The 25,752-nt window shown below is 38.7% G+C and overlaps 1 protein-coding gene across 3 annotated transcripts in view; it reads left to right on the forward strand.

The window, feature by feature from the left end:
• The window catches only part of LOC136878887 (zinc finger protein on ecdysone puffs), a 298,143-nt gene that overhangs the window by 71,198 nt on the left and 201,193 nt on the right, over window positions 1–25,752 (forward strand). For 2 of the 3 annotated variants that reach the window (XM_067152463.2, XM_068228848.1), the window contains exons 4-6: window positions 2,647–2,720; window positions 21,011–21,103; window positions 22,434–22,876. In XM_067152463.2, coding sequence (XP_067008564.2) covers window positions 2,647–2,720; window positions 21,011–21,103; window positions 22,434–22,876 — 610 coding nt within the window. The remainder of the gene's footprint in view (window positions 1–2,646; window positions 2,721–21,010; window positions 21,104–22,433; window positions 22,877–25,752) is intronic. The other variant, XM_067152465.2, reaches the window with a different exon arrangement.

Raw genomic sequence — 25,752 nt, forward strand, 5'->3', positions numbered from 1 at the left:
TGTATAATTATAATCTTACAAAAACTCCTAAACCAAACCAAACTACAGCCCCAGTGAGACTTTGCCTGCCAAGCGACCGCTGCTCAGCCCGAAGGCCTGCAGATTACGAGGGGCGCATCGTCAGTGCGACGAATCCTCTCGGCCGATATTCCTGGCTCTGTAGATCGGGGTCGCCATCTCACCATTAGATACGGTAGCTCCACAATTAAAGGTAATCACGTAGGCTAAGTGGACCTGGAACCAGACTTATATCCAGGTAAAATTGCCTGACCTGGTCGCAATCGAACCCGGGCCCTCTGGATGAGAGCCGGGCATCTTAGACCGCGAACCGCATTAATTACCGGTACGCGAGTTCAAAATCTCGATACTTTATATTCAATTTTACAGGGGAATCTTCGTCAGTTTCCCCTGAAAACTTCTTTCAGTTCAGCAAATTTGATTACGCTAGCCAAACTCTTCGAAAAATCTAACAACGCCAAGCCAAACGACAATCGACCACAAGTAACTTTTAATTCTCTCATCTAATAAAATAAAGCATATTAGATACAAAAGCACCCAAAATAATGGCGAAATCCGTTCATTTCTTAATCTTTCATTGTAATTTGGTCTCCGGTATACTGTTCATAGTCAGTTTCTGGAAATCTCGTACCGCGCAAATTAGGCCTACATCGACTTTTAAAGGTTATGTTGAACTCGAAAACATGGTTTTGAATGTCAGTATCGATTCTTAAAAGTTCTCGAATACATTATATTCAGTTCTGCGCGTCACAAATCCAATCAAATTGGAAAGATAAAAGAAATATCAAAACTTCAGAAATTACGGTTATTCGTGACCTTGAGGTCATCTGGAAAGTGCGCTCGCTGTACATGTCAGTACGAGTTTGAAATTATACCAATCATTTAAAATGTAACGTGCGCAAGTAAAACGACTGTGGTTTTTGGTATTTTAACACGAAAACGTAAAATTCCCAGTCTTACATTAGTAACAGTAATAGGCAATCCCAAGACCTCCCATGGCTTTCTTTTTTTTTAATGTAAGGTGCAACATCTGTTTTCGTCTCGCTAACATAATCATGTACGATAATATAAAAAATACTGAATTTGTGTTAAGGAGCAGTTTCGATTCCTGCCTGAAAGCCCACTTAGGTCTGCAGTGCCCTGAGCAAAGTGCCCAAAACCCCTTCGGCCGTACGATCGAAAAAATGTAAATAAGAAAACATCTAACCCTGGATATAATATGAACGTTTTATAAGTGCGAACATTTGACGAAACTCGTTTCGTCTTCACGCAGAGCTGTAGAAATGCGCCGTGTCTTCTAGCAATTGCTGTGGCCACTCTCTGCCCTATGATTTTCTGAGATTCTCTAAACAATACCACCCGAATGCGATGCTAAGATGGTCCCTTATGCAAGTTCACCGCCGATCGCCGAACGCCAAGATCCATAAATATGCCATAGCCGTCCTTTCATGAGATACAGTTTATTAAAAAACGATTGATCGAGGATTTAGCGTTGATGGGACTGGAATTTCTGGACGGTTGATCCGGGAAATCGTTTCTTCGAGGAACGGATAATGCGGGACTTTTACAACGTGATTTAATTACGATGCCCTCGGGACCACGTAATTTGAACGCATTTTCCGGGAAAACGTACTTTCCGGGAACGGATAATCGAGGTTCCACTGTACACAAGTCACTTCTAAGTTACTTTTTCAGAGGTATAGAACATTATAAATCCACTTCTGCCCATTTTCAGGAATTAAAAAAAATACTACGGCATTAAATTTTCACACTGGCAAATGTACACTAACCTAGCTACCCACAAAATAATTGCAATAGAACTAACTTCAATGCAAAAACGCAACTACCAAAGAAACTCTCTTCACAAATATTTCTCTAGCGGCATAGTGTACTTTCCCTCCCAGGGGCAGATAGTCTATTAAATTGCTTTTTATATTTACTTACCTGGCACACAACTAAATTCTTGACTGATCCTTAACCAAGTTTTCTCCTTTTCTTTTAATGTCACGCCATCCGTCTTTTTATTTTCAATGACTGCCTTGTATTTTTCAGCCAAATCCAACAGGAAGAGGACAAAATTTTCGTGAGGACTGAAATTAGGATTTCTAGGGCGTTTCATTACTTTATTTTCCATTTTAAGGAGCTGATAACTTGATTGCGCTGTCACAAAATGTAAACACGATGGACAAGTGACTGTCGAAACGATCACTGCCGGATGGATAAACTAGACAAGTGACTATCGAAATGATCACTACTTCCTGAATACTACTTCGAATGTTTTCCGATGGGAATAATAGCGAGAAAATCGAGCGTCAAGAAACCACGGTAACGAAACTGGGCGATAATAATGGTGCACTGCTTTTACGGCAATACCACAGTTTCGTAAAGGCTGATAATTACCGAGCTTGGTGCACTCGGGCATTTGTCTGTGTGCAGAAAATAATGTTTAAAAACCCACTGGTCCAAAATAAAAGACTTTTACTAACATTTCTTCAGAAAAAGTGTGATCTGCAATAATACTTAGATATTTTTATGGGTCCTGTGCAAATGTAAATTAAGCCCAGTTTTTTGATAAAAAATCAGTGAACTGTGTAAATCTTGTCATATGCATATGAATCGTTGTTGCAGGTAGCAGTGGTGTGGAGAAGTATTCTATTCGGGGTAGGGGAGATGACTCCGGTTACCGTCGTTACAGTCGTGCAGTAAGTATTGCATTATAGGCCTCCCCAAAAGAAATTTTTACCATGTGTTGTCCTGTACATGATCAGTTTTATAAAACTAGTGGTAATCTCCAAAGCTACTTGTAAGACTACTACATGCTATTTATGTGTTGTGAAATATTTGAAAGATTATGTTGTCATCAAATATGAAGAGCTTAACACAGCTGAGGCTTACCCGTTAATGAATAACAATTATATAAGAAGGTTTACAAAAAAAAAAAAAAAAGAAATCTTGTAATGTTGGCCTAATCAATAAACTTGGCGAACCAAACCCCATGGCACTACATCCCCGATGCACCTTGGCCTGCCAAGTAACTGTAACTCTGACGGTCAGTGTGACAAATCCTCTTGGTAGTTATTCTTGGCCTTCTAGGCTGGATCTGCGGTTTTACCGTTAGCTTGCTCCTCAGCTGTTCTCATAGGCTGAGTGAAACTCAAACTAGCTCGCAGATCCAGATAAAAGTCCCTGAGGTATCCAGAAATTTAAATTTGAACCCGGGGCTTCCAGGTAAAAGGCAGGCATGTTACCCCTACACCCTGGAGCTGGCGTGTAAATTTACAACATTCTGAAATTTTTAGATCCGATTGCAGAAACGAGGACTAGTTTTTAAGCCTTCTAGTCAGCTGTTGTCTTGCACATCACTCAAATATGGCTAAGCATTAGAGCTCTGCATTTAGAAGAAAACAACCGCTCGAGCATTGCCCACTTCGTGCCGCTGCTCGACGGCTGGGAAAAGCCCACGCTGCGATAAGGCTGTGGCCGTCTAATACACCATGTGGCCGGTCGCCCTTCACCTCTCGGTGATCAGTGGAACTGTCGAGCACTGCAGGGCGCTCGAGCGTAATCATAATCCCGGTCGGTGACTGTAAAACCGCCGCGCGCTCTACAGTGCGGAATGCATTAGACATCGTGTGTAAAACCAGTTGGTGACTGGGCTTTGAGCAGTGCAGACAGCTTATGGATCAACCAAGTATAAGTCTTAAACGCTGCATTCAAGAAACGAAGAGAAGTATTCTGGAGAGAATTAGGAGCGGCTCGTTAGTCCTGAAGAAGAAAGATATGTCGGAAGAGGTGGCGAAGAGTGAAGCTTGGAAATCGTTTGCACTTGTAGTGGATCCTGTCACGCAGGCTTCTTCTGGGTTCGTGCAGTGTGCTACATGTGATACTGTACTTTCTTACCAGTCAAGCAAAACAGGTATGATTTGGCGCTGCGAAAGTAACTGAGGATCAGAATTCCACCGAACACGTGCAGTATCAAGCAGCATAAAGAAAGTTGGTGTTTATAAGTTGGTCGATATCAGTGGAATAGATTTGCTGCCGTTAAATACTAGTAGTAAGATTGGCTTCAAGAATTATTCGCAGGAGCTCATCAATGTTGGCGCCACTTATGGCAAAGTCAATAATAGAAGATGTTCTTCCGCACCCTACCACTGTATCACGGCATATTAAAGAAAAGGTCGAAAAAATACGGGCGACAATGGTGCCCAAGCTAATATGTGCCATAAAAAACAAAATGTGCGCTTCAGATGCTGATCTGTGGTCTGATAACTACAAGGAGAGAAATTTCTTGACTCTGACATCGCATTATGTTAACGATGAGTGGCAGCTAGAAACGCTTGTTTTGCTAACAACTGAGTTTCTGGACATACCTAAGACAGGAGAGAACATTCGGCACGAAATCGAAGAGCGGTTGCTTGAGTTAGCAATTAACAAGAATGATCTTACAAAATGTTACTTTGTCACCGACCAAGGAGCTAATATGAAGAAGGCACTTGAATCTTACGACCGTCTGCCTTGCTTTGATCACTGCCTGATGACTGCGCTTCGTCACACATGTTAAGAGACGTTTTTAGAAGATGCAGCTCCTGAAATACTGACATGTCTGCTATCAGCAAGAGCTATAGTAGGCTATTTGAAGAGATCGAGTCACTCGGGGCGTCTGCAGCACTCTATGAAGCAAGAAGCTGTAACGCGGTGGAACAGTATACTGTTAATGCTCAATTCCATCATAAGTTTAATTGACGATATTCTAGATCTATTAGAATCCCGTGGGCAATCGAAACTCTTAGAAACTTTCCATGAAGAGTGCATACGAGAAGTTATCGCTTTTCTAACCCCCTTTAAAGAAGCGAGTTTGGATTTGGAAAGTGTAACAAGGCTGAAACGTGTGCTGCCTTGGTACACGCGTCTGTTACATCATTGTGAACCAGAAGAGAGTGACAACGAAGTAAGAAATATTTTTATAAGTTACGATCGTTTATAAACCTGCTGAATTATCGGAATATAATTATGTATATATTGTTTATCATTTTCAATGCATGACGAAAATAAAAACGAGAGCAGCATATTTCAACAGAGAGAAGTGCAAATTGGAGGCTATCCGTTACAAAGCCACGGTTCTATGGCCATCACGACGTCATTTGAAGAAAGTCACAGCAGAAGAAAAGCAGGTCGCGTATGCTGAAGTTCGACGATTGTGCTCGTAAATGTGCCTGTAAATGGTAAGGTCGAATCACTGAAAAAAAGTAGTAAACGAATGTTTCTGTATAGGCTTTTGGGCTTATGCCGTGTCAAGAAAATAAGGCAATACAATATTTGGGAAGGGTTTCGCAACCTAAATATTCCACAATGCGTTTTGATGTAATTTTTGCGATATATATATATATATATATAGGAATTCACTGGAAATATAGCTTTTAGTAACCAGTATCCTAACTTTTATACATATTTAAAGGTGACATGAATGCATTACGGATGTTTTGTTCATTTTTAGAGCCCATTCAAGCAAACAGTGACCAAGTTCTTCCCATGAAAAAGTCCAAGGTGGACTGGAGTTCGGATGAGGACGACGAAGATGGACACACAAATACTACTAATGGATCGACAGGTACCTTTCGCTCTCCAAATCTGACTGTAGCTGTGCCGAGTGCCACATTTTGAAGTGGTGGAAAACGCATGCGGAGTTATTTCCAAGGCTGTCGGTAGTAGTAGAAGAGTTCTCTGCATTCATGCCACTAGTGTTTCCAGAGAGAGAAATTTTAGCCAGGCCGGTCACCTGCTGTCTAGCAAAAGATCGTGCTTGGAATCATAAGGTGGATGATCTCTTATTGATCCATGACAATTTCGTAAGTATTCTGAACATACCATGTAATCACAAGAAAGGAAACATTCCTCAAACGCTATGAATGTTTGATTCTACTTTCATTTACTTCACAGGAAGAAGTGCAAACCGCCAGCTCTAGTAGTAGCTCCAGGAACACAAATGAATCCTGTGCATCAGGCAGCACCAATGACGAAAAACGAATTGTATATTTATGATTCACATATAACTTCATTTACAGTACCACTTTCACTTTGTTTGTAAATTAACGCTTGTAAAAAGAAAATTGATGAGTATTTGTTTAAAAACAATCCGGCATTTCTTCTTGACCCTGCATTTGATATTAGTACAGTGTATATGTGGCCGAGTCTGGAGACAGGCTACACATAACCCACTATTACTGTGTCCCCGTTTATCTAGCGAACGGAACAAAATACTATATGAAGGCATTACAGTTCATAACGTTACAATTATTAGATACATTATCACCTCAAAGACGAAAATCCAATAGTCTGCAACATATTAACACACTTCAAATGTAACATATACAACTGTAATATTTAGGTTACATTTGTAAAAGAAATAGGTGAGGATTAATGTGAAGTAGTGGCCTATGATCTCGAGTCCGGCGAAGCGCAGCTCGCTGGCTGGCTAGCACTGAGCCCGCCGGTTACTGGCGACCGACCGAGCGTTTGGCGCGCTCGGCCAGTCGCTGATGATCGGTAGCCCGCAACCGGCTGCACAGGACGCTCGGCCGCATACTCCCGAGAGCCAGAGAGGCGAGCGGTACTCGCCGGTAAAAATCTGAGATAATGCAGACCTCTACTAAGCATGACTTGCTCCCAGATAAGAATATTGCTTTCGGTGGAATTTAAATCTCATATCAACACTAATCATAGATTATGAATTTCATAATGGTCCTTATTAAAGATTCATCACCATTAAAAGGTAGAGAAGGGTCCGCCTATTCAGTACCATTAACTTGTTTCAAGTCTATATGACCGGGACTAGTTTCGACCCCATATACACTGGGTCATCTTCAGTCACGATCCAATTGGAAAAATATATGCTCACATACAACACACAATAAATTAAATAATGTTTCATAATTTGGATTGTAAATTGAGACACACCAGATTGTTTATTATGTGTTATATATGAGCATATATTTTTCCAATTGGATCATGGCTGAAGATGACCCCCATGTATACGGGGTCAAAACTAGTCCCAGTTATATAGGCGCTATATAAGTTGATGCTTTTGAATAGGTGGACCCTTCTCTACCCTTTAACAGTATCAACACTAAAGCAATACGCCACCGTACAAGAAAGTGTGGCTTTGATTATAGTGTAGTTACAGTGAGTGTACAGTAATCTAAAGAGCTTCGGCGAAGGGAAGATGAAACAATAGCACTGTGTAACCAAATCTATAATATATAGATGTAGCTTGCATTCTGGTGATCATAGGTTTGAAATGCATCATCGGCAGCCCTAAAGATTGTTTTCCGTAGTTTCCCACAAGCCAAATACTAAGGCTGTTATTATGGCCACGGCTCTTCTCTCCCAGTCCTCCTTGAGCAATAATCACCACCATAACCACTACGTGCCTTTTTCTATCTCATACTTGCCGAAAACTTATCTGAATTAGTGCGATGATTTTAAAAACCCACATACAACTTACTTTTTAGTTGTCACTATTACCGTATAACTACTTACTTGGCAGTAAATATAATACAAGTCAATACCTCCTGGTTGATGTGACAGCCTTCTGATGACCGTGACAAGTAATGCTGACATGTAGTCGAAGTGACCTATAATTCCGTGGAAATTATCCCATGGTTTATAAGCTCATCGATCTATCTCTTATAACAACACAATAACTTCCTTCTAAATAAAATGTATATATAATTAAATTTTGAATAAACTTTGTGAAAGTTAACCCTTTCCCGCCCACAATTTTAGTCCGCTTATCGCCAGATTTGAACCTATTATTTAGGAAAAATTGAAGCAGATAACACTGTTTCAGATAAAGTTAAATATAATAAAATCTGCTGATCACAATGTATTCAAATTTTCAATAATATTAGAAAACGTACCATCACATCCATTTCCGTATTCATTGAGTCGTAAGGTTGTTGGTTCAAACCTCCTCCACCCCCCCCCCCCACCCCACCCCCCCAATTATGGTACTCGACAAAAGGGTAGGCTCTTTTTATCACATTCTCATGTTGTACGAATCCCTCTAAACCAATAACCATGTGATTCTGGAAGTGGAATATATACTGTGTATCAGCTTCTATTTCCCCTGAGCAAGTGTCTTCACATTCTGTATCTATGTTTCCGGAATGTAACTGTTTGAATGTTGCATTGAGCAAGTGGATATCTCGCTGAATAGTTTTTCTCCTCCTAACATATGTCAAAAATAATATATTTCTCGTAGTACTCATTTGAAATTATGGACAGGTTCAATATCATCCGTATAATCATTCAGAGTAACGAAACGAAATATTTGTGTTAACTGAAATGCCGCGGCATCGCAATCAGATCCGGATCCTCGATATCCGTTTTCACTTACATCACTGTTATCACTAAAATTATCTTCGTTGATACGTTATTCCCTCACTAAAAATTCACCTCCATCCCTACTCATCGATTCTGTGTCACTTTCGTCGCCTATATTCAGCTCAGTTTCAATGTCCGCAGTATTCAATCCCGCCATGTTTACGAACGACACAGCTGTCCGCGCTCGTGGAAGACAGTTTCCTAGGTGACGTCACGACAGATTATTGCTCTTCTTTCATTTCCTAAGCCTAGTAGATCGTACTGCATGTTCATAAACGCCTCATAAACACTTCAAAACCGAAGAGAACTAAATACTATCGCATAGCTCGCGAAAGTATGCAGATAATTCAGCCGGGCGCTAAGGACCGGAAGACAAAGTGAAGAGTCTTGCGCTAAGGGAGGGAAAGGGTTAATTTTCTGCCTGCGTTTCTGGACTGGGACGGATGTTCTCTCGTTCTTCTGTGGGATGATCATCTCCGGTATACAGCTGCGTCACGTCCGGGCTGTGGTCTCAAGTCTCGGGTTCTTAGGAATAGCCGGTTGGGTTGTTGGGGTTACCGCCAGACGTCAATCCCATCTCCAGTTTAGTTGGCCATCATGTTTTTCTCATAGATATGCATAAGAAACATATTTAAAAGCATCATTAGTTTCATAATCTTGCTATTTAGAATTATGCCTATGTTGAGCAAGGTACATTATGACGTCGCAAACGTCAGTACTTTAGTTTGAATGACATAAAAGGTATCTTAATTATTGCCTTGTTTTATGATTAAATACTTTAAGTTAGCAATTTTCAGTGTCTTCTGTAATAAATCTGATAATCCCAATCTGCGCTCAGCTATACTCTTCGTCCCGTTTTGGGTCTTCCGCTTAGGATTTATTTTGCGTTTACGAGAATTATATAGTGTTATGACTTTATATTCCAACTTGTTTTCTCAATAATTTAGGAAATGTCCCTTTTAAATATGCTATTTTTCTTGCGTATGAATCCTCTTCTAAATCTCTGTCTCGTAACTCAGTGTAATGTTCGACTGTTCCTACCGTTGGTTTAACATTTTAAACTTACTGCATTTATCTAAATCACGGCCACTTGGAATCCGTTGGTCTGTACTTTCTTACTTCATATTTTTGGCGTCTTGGATTCCACCATGTTTTCTGCCGCATGATTTCTGACACTTTATCGTCATTCACGGCAAAATAACTATTTATAACACCTCGTTTCGAAATAATCAGGGTGATGAAATAGTACAGTTTGTACCTTTAAAGGTGGTAAGGAATGCTAAAGATCCACTATATTATAACAGAGAAGTAAAGAGACTTAAGAGCGAGGTGCAGGTTGGAACGAAATAGTTCGAAATGTTTATGGAAGTAAGGAGAAATCGAAGGAACTTACTAGGAAATGGATCTAGCAAAGAAGTCAGCTAAGGATAACATGATAGCAAGCATAATTGGTGGTCATACAAATTTTAGTGAAAAATGTAAGGTATGTATAGGTACTTTAAAGCAGAAACAGGTTCAAGGAAGGACATTCCAGTAATTATTAATGAACAAGGGGAGCGTGTATGTGAGGATCTTCGAAAGGCAGAAGTATTCAGTCAGCAGTATGTAAAGATTGTTTGTTAACAAGGATAATGTCCAGGTAGGGGAGGTGAGAAATACTAAAGGAGTATTAAAATTTATCTATGATAACAATGACATTTACAGTAAGATACAAAAGTTGAAAACTAGAAAAGCAGTTGGAATTGATAAGATTTATGGGGATGTACTAAAGGCAGTGGGTTGGGATATAGTACCATATCTGAAATACTTATTTGATTATTGTTTGGTTGAAGGAGCTATACCAAATGAATGGAGAGTTGCTATAGTAGCCGCTGTGAATAAACAAAAGGGTGATAGGACATGAACTGCATGTAAGCTTTTGGAAATCCTTCTTTCTTATTATATTAGTCATGTTTGCAAAATTAATAACTGGTTTGACAGAAGGCAGTTTGGGTTTAGAATAGGTTATTCCACTGAAGCTCAGCTTGTAGATTTCAGCAAGATATAGCAGATATCCTGAATTCGGGAGGCCAAATGGACTATATTGTGATTGACCTATCCAAGGCATATGATAGGGTAGATCATGGAAGACTACTGGCAAAAATGAGTGCTATTGGCCTAGAAAAAGGAGTTACTGAATGGGTGGCTATATTTCTAGAAAATAGAATTCTTAGAATTAAAGTAGGCGAAGCTTCTTCTGCACCGTTTGGTTTATTAATGTTCCCGCGGTGATTTCCTCTATTGCGCCGCGTTGGAGCATTAATTAAATATACACCTGTTTAAACATTGCGCCGGCTACGAAATTCACAACATCGGGTCAAGAATCATACCTAGACACTGTATTATATCATTTATGGATAATTTACATGAAAATGGGGATATCATGTATGAACACGAGCAATAACAATATGGTGCATATTCGTTTCTCAGGGTAAATTACTTTCATTGTATTCCCATATACTCTAGATAAGTCGTAGATTCCGTTGAAGAGTAGCTATATGCTCAACCAGTCATTCAGTTTCCATACATTTAGGAAATTGCCTGATCAACGCTTAGTATTCGGCATAAACAAATTCAGTTGATCCATATATTATCTTATTACTACGTACTATAAGTTACTTCAGGAATAGAAACGCAATATTAATACTATATCTAGTTTATTAGCATGCTAATATATTATAAAGTGGAATATCAATGCATCTATCGGCAATAAAGAAAAGAAAATCGTATGAAATTACATAGATCATTCTTAAATTCTTGACTTCTGAGATAAACATAGTTGAAAATCTTTAAATCACCATTATATTTGTTTACATTTACGTTAACCTTCAATAATATATCATATTTTCAGTATTCAAGTTGATTTATGGGAAAAGGTAGGGACCAAAACTTTATTCATCAAGGGGGAGTGGAATATCTTCCTGTTATTAATGTTTGGGATTGTCTTTGTGGCATGATTTGGGATTTCATCTTTCTTTTAGGTCTATTTGTCTGAATTTTTTTGGATACTTGTTTGGATTCTCACTTCTGACTCATCACATCACGAGATAAAGCATTACGTTGTTTAAATCTGGGTTCAAAAACGCCAATGCAGTTATTAACATTCCTATCATAGCCAAAATTGAGTAAATTAAAACTGTACACCAGCATATGTACATAATAAACCAAATATCCTTATTACAGAGTGCCATAGATATAATAGTAAATCAGTCTAACCTGCAAAAATCGTGCCATGAATTCCTAATCATATGCCAATATATTTACTTATTCTCAAATATCTCTTCGCTGTGCCAAAATTTTATCAAAGAAAACCGTTCTTCATATTAGCGTTGACGCGCTGAACTTCAAATATATATATGCGAGACTCCATTTTATTCTTGTATATTTATATTACGTAGCGTATAACAAACAAGTAATCTATCAATACCTTCAGCTTGAAAGTCACTACGAAACATATTATGTTTGGTTCAAGTCATACACTCAACATGGCCTGAATCCTTCACTTGCAGTGCTAATCATAATAGAAATATTATATGTAACACAGGAATTCGCAATTCAATCAGCTATCCCTTACTCATGCAACGAACAGAAAACATATCTCCTCATTCAAACTACATCTTGCCACATTAATATTCCATTTCCTTTATATATACCTCCATATTTAAAAACATATTCATTTAACTCCATTTAAATAACCTCTGTGTTACGGTAGAAATACTTAATAGCCTGAATATTCTTTCACTCACTGCAACTCCGTAATATTTCAACATTTCCTTACAATAAAATTATAGTACTGGCCATGACTTCAACTCATATTGACCTCAAATATTAGGTTACGTCTTGTATCTCGCATGCATTTTCTACAACCACAACTGGTTTAACGTTTCACGGTCTGCTCGTATAGATTAGCACTACACATGCATATGTGCTCAATCTGACCTTGTTTCCATTAACCTAAAATTATCTCATAAGCACCATAGTTATACTGCAGAAATTGGCACATATCATTGGTTAATAATTGGCATTTATACTCTAATATCCGTTCATTGGCACTAAATCTCTTACTTCTAGCACTCCTGCACATATATGAAATATTTTTCATCAACTAATTTCAAATTCAATACGATGCAACTCATAATACTTATCTCGTAACGGGATTTTGCTGCTGGATTTCTCCTGGTCTAGGACATCTTGGAACAGGCAGCCCTTGCAGTCCAAAGATTACGTCATCTGCGGCTCCGGCTGGGAATCTTGGCTTGAGCTATTTCATCTTGAGCGATCAATTCCATCTGTTTAAGCTGACTCCATCTTGTCTCCAGTTCTCATGAAATGATAAAATAACAAATACATGGTAGAATGCATATTTCACTGGTGATCAGTAGGTTATTCAATACGTATTAATTGCCTTGTGATTCTCGTATTGGTCGTAAATATCTTTCTTAATCTGATAATTTCTTTAACTCGGCCTACTTTTTGTTAATTCTTTAGCCTAAACAGATATTGTTTCCCACTTGGAAACAATAAATTATGCCTTCCTTAGCTTAAATTTGCCGCTATAATATGGATTTCGGCAATGTTCGACTCGGCTGTAGTCTCTTTTTGCTTCTGAATTTGGCTGTTGCAGTAATAAATATTCTCCTTCAAATCTTCGTTTTTCCTGCCGATATTTTGCAGAAAAAGTCTTCAACGATGTCTATGTATTATTACTTTAATATTTAACGTTGCGCTAATCTTTTTCTTCTCCTTCAGTAGGTTGTGCTGATCCTCTTCAACTCGTAACTCTTCTCAAGGTAGTCAAGAATCGGTTCCATTCAAATTTTTTTTATGGTCCAACATTATTTAATCTTGAGACTCTTTTCTTTGCGACCGGTCGATATCGATTTACTATATCTCTACTCTGTGCATTTGCACATTGCCTGAAGCTATTGTACGCCATATTTGTCCACTGTTTGCATGACATTTACGGCCGCTAATGTAACGTAATGGTACACTTCTGACCCTGTAATAATTAAGAGGTGAATTCCTCAAGGCGGTATTATTGGTTGGACCTTTGTTTTCTTATATCTATCAATAATATGTGTAAAGAAGTGGAATCAGAGATAAGGCTTTTTGCAGAGTTGTTATTCTGTACAGAGTAATAAATAAGTTGAGAGATTGTGACCGGCTGTAGGGTGACCTTCAAAGTGTTGAGATGGCATCCCGAATCCGGGATATCTGCTATATCTTGCTGAAATCCTACAAGTTAAGCTTCAATGGAATAACCTATCCTAAACCCAAACTGCCTTCTGTCAAACCAGTTATTAATTTTATGATGATAAACGGGGTTAAAAGTCAGGTTGCGAGTTTCACAAATAGGGAAAGTCCTCTCAGTTTTAATTGCTGCATTGATGGGGTGAAATTTCATTTTGGGGATCATTGTAAGTACCTAGGTGTTAATATAAGAAAAGGCCTTCATTGGGGTAATCACATAAATATGATTGTTAATACAGGGTACAGATCTCTGCACATGGTTATGAGGGTATTTAGGGGTTGTAGTAAGGATGTAAAGAAGGCATATAAGTCTCTGGTAAGACCCAAACTAGAGTATGGTTCCAGTGTATGGGACCCTCACCAGGATTAGTTGATTCAAGAACTGGAAAAAATCCAAAGAAAAGCAGCTTGATTTGTTCTGGGCAATTTCCGACAAAAGAGTAGCGTTACAAAAACGTTGCAAAGATTGGGCTTGGAAGACTTGGGAGAAAAGCTGCTCGATTAAGTGGTATGTTTTTACAAGTAATGAAAATCATTTTTCTGTATTAGAAGAATCTTAATTTATAATAATATAAGAAATTTGTTTTAACTCAACCTATTCAGTACAGTACAAGATGTTAACATATTAAACATCATTAAAAATCTTTGAGACATGTTTCGCCCCTTTTGTGGGGCATCATCAGTCATATCAAATACCTCAAAATTCTGCCAGACGTCTCATTTCTGTAATAGGCTGAGTGAACCTCAGTGCCATGTATATCTCCGGAAGTGGAAATCTTGTTTCTTACAACTTTAGACTTCCTGACGGGGAATCGAACTCTCATCCTTTCGGGTGAACCGAACAAACCTTTACCGCCTCAGCCGGACAAGATAAAATAATGTTGATCATAAGAACGTTACTCCAAAATAAATTAGTTCAAATTATTTTAGAACAATGATTAACATAGACAGTCCTTGAAATGGGTGTAAAAGGTAAGGAGGTACGAATGTGAGAAATCCATCTTAATAAACAGCAGGGATTTAAAATCATGGATGGTTTAAAAATTAAAACATCATGGATCAAAATAAACAAAAAAAGCCCCAAACATTAGGACTGAAAATGGTGTGTAGAAGGCACGATGATTTGAGACCAACTGGCGATAGTGGCTCCCAGCATCTACCCCGGCCTATGAGAAGTCTCACAACGGGAAGCATGATTTGTAGGCTCTCGTCACAGCTGGATACAGATTAATGAACCAATCTGTCGCTGCTAACGTTTTAGGAGGATTTGGATGCCGTAGACTCAGTAGGGAAAATGATAATGTTAATAGAAAAATATAATTACTAAAATAATTCTTTCCAAGTTATTTCAAACGAAGGTTATTTAATAATTGTCACACCTGCTTCCTTTAATAACCCTTCTAAAAAAACCCTCTAATGTATGTGGGTCTCAGGGGTTCAAGCGAGGGCTATTTGAGCACAGATCCGTATCTCCTCACCAATGAATATGTAAAAATCTGTCAGTTTTTGCACCATGCTCATTCCCTAGTCTCGTTAAACACTCCAGTCAGTCGGTCTCCTGCTCAGTATCCCAATGATAACAATCTCAGGTCTCATAAACTCCTCCCGCCGTATCATGACCTGATCCCTCGCATCCCAAACTGGGATTAGTTCCAAATAGAAAATTGTTGAAGTTCTTCTTTTATTCTCAGACATGTTCAGACTGAAAGCTGAAAGGTTTTAACAGTTTATAATGAAGTTTCTAGTTTTTTTTTCTCTTGGGATTCCTGCCATTGGTGTTTTGCAAAGTGGCCATGCTGTTAATTTTAGTCAACTCCCTCCTGTCTGGACTCCCATGGTTTGGGACCTAGCCAGGTCGGGCACCTTCTACTTTACAAGGGAACTGTCCATCCTGTCATCGAAATCGACAATGAAATTTGTTAAGAGAGGATGGGGGGTACGTAAGAAAACGATGTACAAATATTCAGCTGTCATTTCGACCTGTAAGGTGCTGATATAGGGAACATGCATGATCCGGGGTTTTAATTATAAATATGCTAATCTGATTCAAAATTTCATGCAGAATTCAAAAATGTGATCAGAATGTACAAATAATAACTCCAAACATGATAAAAGTCTACGAAAATGTCTCGTCACGCAAGTACGCGATCTCATTGGTCTGACGTCATCGTACAGGTTGACTGAATTAGCAGATGAAATAACACATAGTGTGCTGTGAGAAGCAGGATATATTTCGCGTATTTCTACTTTACGTTAGTGTCTAGTATGGTTAAATTCGAGGTCTATACATTGGATAATAATCTGAGTGGTATATTTTAGACTTAAAATGAATCCTGCGCAGACAGTGAGGCAGAAAACTTATAAATGGTGTAGAGCACATCGCATACCGTACCAAACAAATTGTTTATAAATGTTCCAAAGACGCTAAAACTATATCGGAAAAGTCTACAGTTTATTTTTTTGAAGATTTTAACGTAAGATGAATTTGTTTGAATTTTCAAATCACTTTTCGTGTCAGCTGTTCTAGTGGTAAAACTTTAAATTTTAATGTATGATGCTTTATTTAAATGCTTCAATTACATCTTGGAATATGAAAGTAATAAACAGTGCATTGAATAATGCTGATTATTAAAGTATCCTCCAAACCTAACCTATGTTTTGGGTGATCCATGTCAAGATAATAAATCAAAGGGGTTATGAATCATTTTGACAGCTCTAATTCAATCTTGGCATGGGACAGTTATGTATGTCTTTATTGAAGAGCTTAATTGGTAAAGAAATTTAGGCTATATCTAAATACTCTATAATGTAACAAAGAATAGGCGTGTACATCATGAAAGGAAACAACGTGAATTTAACAAATGTATAACTCTACACAAAACCAATGCTTGTCTGTTGGGGTCTTATAAGTTAACAGTGCTCAGTTATAATAATTATCATATTATTAATGAAATAAATAACATAATTGCACACAGGTGAAAATAGTGATGTAGGTGTTTAAAAGATTATCCAACTTAGTTTTAGGTTATACAAGCCAAGTCAATAAACCGAAGGGTAAAAATACCGCGCGAGTTGGCTGTGCGGTTAGGAGCGTGCAGCTGTGAGCTCGCATCCGGGGGTTTTGAACCCCACTGCCGGCAACCCTGAAGATGGTTTTTCGTGGTTTCCCATTTCACACCAGGCAAATAATGAGGCTGTACCTAAGGCCACGGCCGCTTTGTTCCCATTCCTAGGCCTTTCCTATCCCTTCGTCGCCATAAGACCTATATGTGATGGTGTGACGTAAAGCAAACAGCAAAAAAAAGTAAAAGTCACAGTACCCAAAGACATTCCTGTATTGAGCGACTAAAATGTCACCAGGACACTTTCCTTTCCTGATATGCTCGGCTTGTTAAAAGCCAAATGTAATTAATGTTATTGGCTTCACGCCCCGCTAACTACTTCTACGAATTTCGGAGACGCCGGTGTGCAGTAATTTAGTCCTGCAGGAGTTCTTTTACGTGCCAGTAAATCTACCGACACGAGGCTGAAATATTTGAGCACCTTCAACTACCACCGGACTGAACCAGGATCGAACCTGCCAAGTTGGGGTCAGAAGGCCAGCACCTCAACAGTCTGAACCACTCAGCCCGACTTGTGAAAACTAGATTAAGTCATATTTATCTTTATCATGTTTAACTTTTCCCCTCCACAAAGATATTTCATTCTCTTTCATGGGCCCTGGAAGTGGGTAGGCCAGTTGTCCCAACCATAAATATATACTTTTGGGGAATGATAGATTATACCCCTATAGTACTATGATCTTTCTTTCTTTCTTTCTTTCTTTCTTTCTTTCTTTCTTTCTTTCTTAATCAGTTTATCCTTCAGGGTTGGTTTTCTCTCGGACTCGGCGAGGGATTTCACCTCTACAGGTTCAAGGGCAGTGTCCTGGAACGTGAGACTTTGAGTATGGTGATACAACTGGTGAGGAGGGCCATTACCTCGCCCAGGCGGCCTCACCTGTTATGCTCAACAGGGGCCTTGTTGGAGGATGGGAGGATCGGAAGGGATAGACAAGGAAGAGGGAAGGAAACGGTCGTGGCCTTAGGTGCCTGGAGGAGAAGTAGGAAAATACGAAAAACCACTTCGAGGATGGCTGAGGTGGGATTCGAAACCCTTCTACTCAGTTGACCTCCCGAGGCTGAGTAGACCCCGTTCCAGCCCTCGTACTATTTGTTTTCAACTTTCATGGCAGAGCCGGGAATCGAAACTGGGCCTCCGGGAGTGGCACACATTAACCACTACACCACAGAAGCGGACTAGTACTATAATGCTACCTATATGTTTATGTGAGTGCTGAAATCCGATTTCTTACTTTACTAATGCTGAAAGCCCGAAAATGTAATGTTATTCTTTAATAGGGGAATCAGTCTAGAAGGAAATGTTGAAAGTGATATGATATCTATCCAGGTTCGTTGTTATCCTAATACTATGGGTTACAGTACATTGCACGTATATAAAAGACGCCACTTACAAACTTGCTTGTTATCCGCGAATTTCTGCGGCCACAAAAGTCGCATTTTTGAAGAATGATGACACCTACACATGGTAGATTGTCTGACTGTGATGTTTTGAACCTTTCTTGTGTCATTTCGAAGTTATTTGCAATCATGAATAATAAACAGTTGGCTGATGCACAACGGCTGGTAGAGCTCCATGCGGTACTGGATCGTGACGTCACAGCGCGCCGCTTACGTCAGAGGCCGTTTCACTCGCCTTGTGGAAAGGCACTATTAAATATTTTTTAAATGGTAGAAAACAAGGCAACATACCACAATGCAATACGTTTACGTACTATTTCATTGGTGTACTTTTCAAAAAAAAAATTTTTGAAAATGATGCATGTTCCCAATTCATACGGAAATGTCTAATAGAATTGCATGCGTTGGCGTATAGCTCGACGTGGGCAGCCCTGGTGATCAGTTGAAACTACCGGGTTACCTTGAGCTTTCTGCACTAGCCAGTTGACACATGTTCCTTTGAAAGAGCAGTCATGAGTCCGGTTAGTGATCTAGAGTATGCTTTACATTATTTCCATGATAAAGGTTTCTCTTCCTTTGAAATAACTTCGGAAGAAAGGGAGATGGCTCGACATTTGATTGAACTAATTGAAAATCATTCCATAGGTGTCAGCATTGTCTTGGGAGTCGTGTCTGGAGAAAAATAGTGAAAGTGATGGTGGAATGAGCAACCCATCTGCATTATCTGAAGGAGAAGGCAGCACACCATTGCCAGGAACAAGATAGGTTATGGGTCCGATTTTGAACTCCCGAGTCTGATTCCTGTCAATCCAATGAATACACCCCGCAGTCACTGAGCAAATCTACTAGTTCAAGCTGTGCTTCCAGTCCACATAAAGTGGGGGGGGGGGAACGAAACTGTAGATCTTGAGTACAAGGGAAAAAGAAAAGCTGTAAATTTATGGTTAGGGGGGAGGGGTTTAAGAGGTCAGCTTTCATTAACCACTGTTCACAAAGGTTGTTGTAAGGTGACATCACAACAACAACAACTGTACAGGTGGAAGAACCAATTAGAATCTATATCAGAACGCCCATTTGAACACAGGAAATTGATGCATACAAAATCATTTTCTCGCTTTACAGAAGCAAGAAGACTGAAGTGGATTGTATGCAGTGAAGACCTGCGACTGTGGGCCTTGAAAATTTCAATTGAGATTTCAATGGGGCGAACAAATTTTTAGCGCATGTGCTAGTTGGTTGAGTCGTTTTAAGAAAAAGTAGAGAATAAAAAGTAGAAAAATTAAGACATTTGGATCCCGTACATATCTGCAACAAGACGAAAAAGATAGTCTCAAAGAAATTTCTGGAAGCAGCTACAGAGGCGATTTTTAGACAACACACTTTCAGGGTGGTTTTGTGCTTGAAATGAAAGCGAAAAAGGCTCTCTTGTTAGTGAGAAACATACAGAAACAGTTGCTCAATCAGTGCACTCACCCATTCGTACTCAATTATGCCTACATTTAGTATGGCCAGTACTCTTTTCCTGAAATTATTCATTGTACTACTGGAGGCAATTGGAACTTTCGGTCCAAGAGTTTCCAAAGAAATGTTTCATGCCAGAGATATAATTCTAACTGCCACGAAATCAGGAAAAATGGGGAAAGCGGAATTAAAATATTGGTTTCAAGAACCCTTTCCATTTTGGGTAGAGAAGTGTTTGCTACTGCTTGATTCCTGGAACACTCCCAGTGATAATAGCTGTCCTGAAGATATTCCTCTAGGCAACAGTATAGAAATTCTCCCGATTTCTCCTGGCACTACAGGGAAAATACAGCCCTTGGACAAGATTTTCTTCGGGCAGTGGAAGGCTTTGTATCGCCGCTTAAGACATTGTGCCGACTTGTGAAGACTCAGTTTGATGTCTATCAGGGTAACAGCATACTAAAAATGCAGCCCTTCATTCATTTTCAGTTTTCTTCCCCACGGTTCAAGGATCGTCGTCGTCGGTCTTCCTTCCAAGTATTGGGCCATGTGACCCGTTACGGTCTTGCATTTTACTTTTTGCAGGACTTGAAAGCAATCAAATGTCCTTCGCAACCAATTATACAACGGAGAGACCTCCCAATTTTGAAGTGCTTGCGTAATATTGCCTTCAAACAAGAAAACTGTGAACAACAATGTGGCCTCAAAGTGCTTATTCGTTGTGCAAGCTGCCAACATTTCTTATTATCATGCAATTAACACACCTCATTTATGTTTCACTTTCGTTCCGTAACAATAAAGTGACCTTGGTGCATGGCAACCAGCCAGTTCGTTGTCTTTCTCTCTCTAGCACAACTGCAACTCCACTCCGTTGTGCAACGCGCGAGCCAGCTAGAACCCAGGGTTGTCCAGTAAGCTGTGTTTTCACATGGATATTGTATCAAGATTCTGAAACGTTCCAATTCAAAAAGGCAGGTAAATTTTTGTAAATTGCTATTTTATGAGTCTCGTCTTGGTCTCTGCGAAATTTCATTGTCGATTTCGATATAACAGCGTGGACAGTTAGATTGCAGCTATCGAGGAGTTATGTGATAGGGTGATAGTAGTCTCGGTCTGAAAAGCCAAGAATAATGGTAGAGTTGATTATTTGAACTCCCTGTGACTCTCCTTGTAATAATTCAGGGTTTTGGACTGAGCTGTGGTCACTTGATAGTCCAGGACTAATCGGGATGTAGTGCCTTTTTGTTTTTTTGTGTGTGTCGTTTTTTACGTCACATATATCCAAATGACTGTCATCTATTTATGTCAACGTGGGATAAACTGTTATACTTTTTTTTTAGGATGCTGGTGATTACTCTCCTCGAGACCACAGGGATCATAGATCCCCTGAATCTCAACGGAAGCGCATGAGAACTGACCACGGCTATGTACAGGTAGAGCTCTTTATCGTCTTTCAGATGCGTTTACATTCCTGTAAGATAAGTTGTCTGCATGTAAATTAACAATTTAAACTGAATGTAATGAGTTTTCATGTTGTTTAAAATACTTTTACCTAAGCTATAGCGAAGATCTTTTAATGCTTGATTTTCAAGATAAGTACAGTCATCAGTTCTACAGTTCATGAAGTCTCTTGATGTTTCAGCATTTCGAGGTGGTCTGTGTCTTCATTTAATTTGCTTCCCCTTCATTGCGATGATCTTATAAGCTGATTGCTTTAGAAGATTTGCAATACAAAAGGTTCAAGCCAGAAACATTGGTATGGTTGTAATATGATGCAAAAGTCTCTAACAAATAGTTCTCTGTAGAATATTTCATGATTACATCTGCCATTCATTTTATGTAGTCAAGATGATAATGGAGCACAGCTTCCCCTGTGAACAGAAGTATGATATATCAGCCTGCATCGTATATGTGAAATTGGCTTCATGCTTGTCAGGTAATGTAACCCCATTCTATGGCAAGTTTCTCTGCAAATTCCACTTTGGTGGCTTTGTTACTATGTATGTAGCTTATGACTTCGTGAAGTTTGGGTCTTGATTCAGTGAAGGAGAGAAGAAAAGACAGCAGAGGTCTCTCGTTTAAATCAAAGGGGTTGGCTGGTATGTTATAACAATGGAATCAGTAATGACCCATCGATTTTTCACGTACAGCTTGTCTGTATTGTTGAGAGAAGTAGTACAAAATTGTCGCATTCAGTGCCTCTAATAATGAGAAACGTATTTCCAGAAGCTAAAAAATTGTTTGTGTCACTGAAAGTCTTCAAGATACATTTAACCTACAGCAAGATGACTTGCAATAGCGGTTGTTTCCTAACACATACCATTTCTTTCTGACTGAAATTAGATCCTTGATATAGGACATGCCTCCAAATATGTACATTTGTGATGATTTTTTACATGAAAATATTTTGTCTAAGTGGTAATGAGATTGACAAGATTTTTATTAAAAACCAAAATTGTACTTGATTTTACCTTCCAGGAATAACAAGATTTCTGCAGTTAGTAATTTGATTATTGCTGTCCACGGGATATGTGGTATTTGTGTGGAGTTTGGGAGAAGCCCATTTTGACAAAACTGACACATTTTCTTATTTTTGTGTGGAGAATGTTATTGTTTACAGACTTTAAGACACATTTTAAGACATGCTTTGTGATTGCAGTATTTTAGTGGTGGAGAAATTTTTTCCTGAAAGTATAACAAAGAAATTTGTATCTTGCTACATGGAACTGTAATGGTTTTATTATGTTTTGCCTTTGCATACAGGCTTCATCTACCCGACGCAGCCATGAAGGAGGTTACGGGGGTGGGACAGACTACAATAGTCGTTACAGTTATCCCGAGGACAGAGGAAGTTATGGAGAGGAGAGAGGGCGTGTTTACCGTGATGAAAGGCGGTCTACTGGGACGTTTCGAGATCGCTCGAGGGAAGAATATACCCATAGAAAAGCAGAGGTTATGGAATCAAGCATGCCTCCTCCCTCGAGCGTTCCGCCACGCCATGTGTCTTCCCCCCGTGGCTCCTTCAGGGGCCGACTCAGTAGCAGAGGAGCAAGAGGCATGTCGAGAATGTTTCTTGCCAAACGAGCCAACGCCCTTCTTGCCAGGAAGAGAAGCATGGCGGATTCATACTCGGTCCGTAAACGAATACTTACTGCAAGAACGCAGGCTGATACTCTCAGGAAGCTGAGGATTCTAAAACTCCGGAGGTAATGGCTGTTAAAAAATTATTTAAAAAACAAAACAAAGAAAAATGTGATGGAAATTCTCACAAGAGAAGTTCTACTGAATATGTGGGGAAATAATTTGGTTTTAAAAGTACCTTATTTGAAGATGGAACAGGTACAGATAATGTACAATTACTGATATTCATTGATTGAAAAAAAAAATGGCTCATTGGTGGCCTGTATTAATGTTTATTATTCCTGGCTTTTCTTGTTGCTTTTTGTAGCTCTGTACTACTTGAAATCTATGACTTGTGAATGATTCTAGAGAATGAGTTGGAAAAATTGACCTTCAATATGCTATATATTTTAAATGCATGTAAATTGAAAAACAGTGAACTTCAAAAATAAACTGTCACGTCAGATATGACGTTTCAGTAGCAAATCAGACTATTTAGTTACAGTCGGTTGTTTCTGTTGAAATACAGAGAGGTAATATTTTCTTGTAGAGAACAAGAAATCTCTAATTTATGGAAAAAAGTAGCCATGTTTCAGAATTAAGATTATTCTTTGACATGGAAGTACATGTTTAATGAGATATCATGAAGACCAGTAAGAAATATTCCAAGCCCCATTTTTTAAAAATATTTACTATAAGTAGTAGCTAAGGTTACAAACTTTCTTCTTGTTACAGATACGATTTTTGCTATTAACTTAAACATTTCTTACAGAGGTGGCCAAATTATTATGCTCAAGATTGTTTTTTCTCTTTGTGTTCTCTGTAATTGGCACCTATTTCAAAGAATGAACTGGGCGTTTTCTTTGTTCAATAATAGATTCCAACATAGATTCCAGGAATCTACAATGGCGAATTGTTGCTTTTCAGTTATGAGAGGGATTCATGCATTTATGTTCCGTTCATACAGGCATTCTTTTGTAGTTAATCTTCAATTTTGCTGTAATTGTCAAGTGGTTCACCTCTTATCATTTGTGGGGTGTTATTATTAGATTTTGAATTCGAGAATTTGATGTGGTGGTGTGTTAATCAATGGAACAACTGCCGTCGTATCTCGAGACTATAAGGCGAAAAGGTGACATCTGCTAGGATAATTTGCACTGTTAGAAGTGAAAAGATATTTTCATTGGTACATTGTAAAGAGACTTAATACTTCTGAAAAATCTGTGAGCAATATTTAAAAAAAAAACCTTTGACCAAAGGGGAAGTGTTCAAAGAAAACAGTTGGAAATTGTGGACGCAAGAAAATACTTTCACCTGGGGTTTTAAGGAAATTGACGAATGCGTCTTGACAACTAGAAATTGATTATCAAGGACTTGAGCATGAAAATTTATGAATTGAGAGTTGTGATTTCACCTCGAAGTGTGCAGAGATCCTTAGTGAGTATGGGTCTTAAAGACTGTAGGCCTCGCAAGAAAGCAAAGATAACACACTCGATGGCTCAGAACTGCCTTCAGTGGGCCAAAGAACTTCAGCATTGAAGTTCTTCAGACGGGAAGAAGGTATCCTTGTCTTTTAAACTATATATTTATAGCTTTAATTCACACTACTTCGGCGCAATTGTGATTTTGTTGCATCAACATTTCAATGAGACCTCGGTTTCTTCTACTCAGTTTTTGCTGCACAGTATTTCTACATCAGCTTCATCAAAAGCAGCAATTGTTGTTGGTTTGGCTTTCCAGTAGTCTTCAGTGTTGAGTCCATCTTCTCTTTGTCAGAGGAATCCAGTCAGTATGTGTTGAGAAGGCCCGGTGAAGAATTTATGGTAGAATGTGTGCATCAAACTGTACAGCATCCTACCTCTTTTATGGTTTGGGGGATGATTTCTGTGCATGGCACAGGGTCTCTACTTTGTAGAAGACACCATGAGGCAGGACCAATATTCATCGTTGCTCCAAAGTAAACTACATTGAAACCTTCTTAAGACGCATCTGCAGGGGACAAGGAATATGAACGTGTTAAGCGAGAAAAGTATTACTGAATATATGAATAAGAACTATACAACAGGGATGTGGAAGCACTAGATAAAGATTTTTCTGACATTATGGGGATTTACACGTTATAATTCTCATATTTTGGTCCTATTGAATTGTACATTAAAGTCAAAGAAATATTAATGTTTATTTAATTCCACCTATTCATTACATAAATAGTGATTTTAATTAAGCATTACATGTTATGAAGTAAAATATAGGGACATGTTTCACCCCTTTAAGGGCATCTTCAGCCTTAATCTCAAGCCTGAAAGATAATAAATCAAGATCCTGACTGCTCTCATCGTAGTTTAAGATTAATTACAAATTGAAAAAGTAAAGATGATGTAGGTTTATGCATCAAAAAATGAGCGAGAGGGATGGCAATAGTTAAGATATTCTTATAAAAAAAGCCTTTATAAAGCCTTACAAACAGTCCTAATTTATATAATTTTATGAATGTCCTTGTCTAAAAATGTGGTAAAAATTTGCATATTAGCAGTTCTTACAAGGAAACCATTATTGCTGCGTCGAATCTTGTTGAAGTGCACCCTGTATTGGTTGAGGGCGTAAGAAATAAGTTAGGAGCCTAAACAGTTCAATCTTTAGAATGACGTACAAAAATTTTACTGATTACTCAGGGTAGAGAAGTCCCTCTTGAAGTTACAACTATACGGACTACACTTATCAGTGTCTCAATATGTAGCTGCTAGAGAATGGAATTCATTTCAATTACATGTACATTACAAATTAAATAATATTCTAAATAAGAAACAATTAACATTAGATAAAAACTTGCCTGTTCAAAAGAAAATTAGCTAGTCACCCAAAAGGCATGAAGAAAGAAGTAAAAAGACTCCTTTCAACAACACACCTGCCATAGTTAACAAGTACGATCTTGTCAGAAAAAGAGATGGAATTCAAGTAAAGG

The sequence above is a fragment of the Anabrus simplex genome, chromosome 8, assembly GCF_040414725.1.
Source record: "Anabrus simplex isolate iqAnaSimp1 chromosome 8, ASM4041472v1, whole genome shotgun sequence".
NCBI classification, from domain to species: domain Eukaryota; kingdom Metazoa; phylum Arthropoda; class Insecta; order Orthoptera; family Tettigoniidae; genus Anabrus; species Anabrus simplex.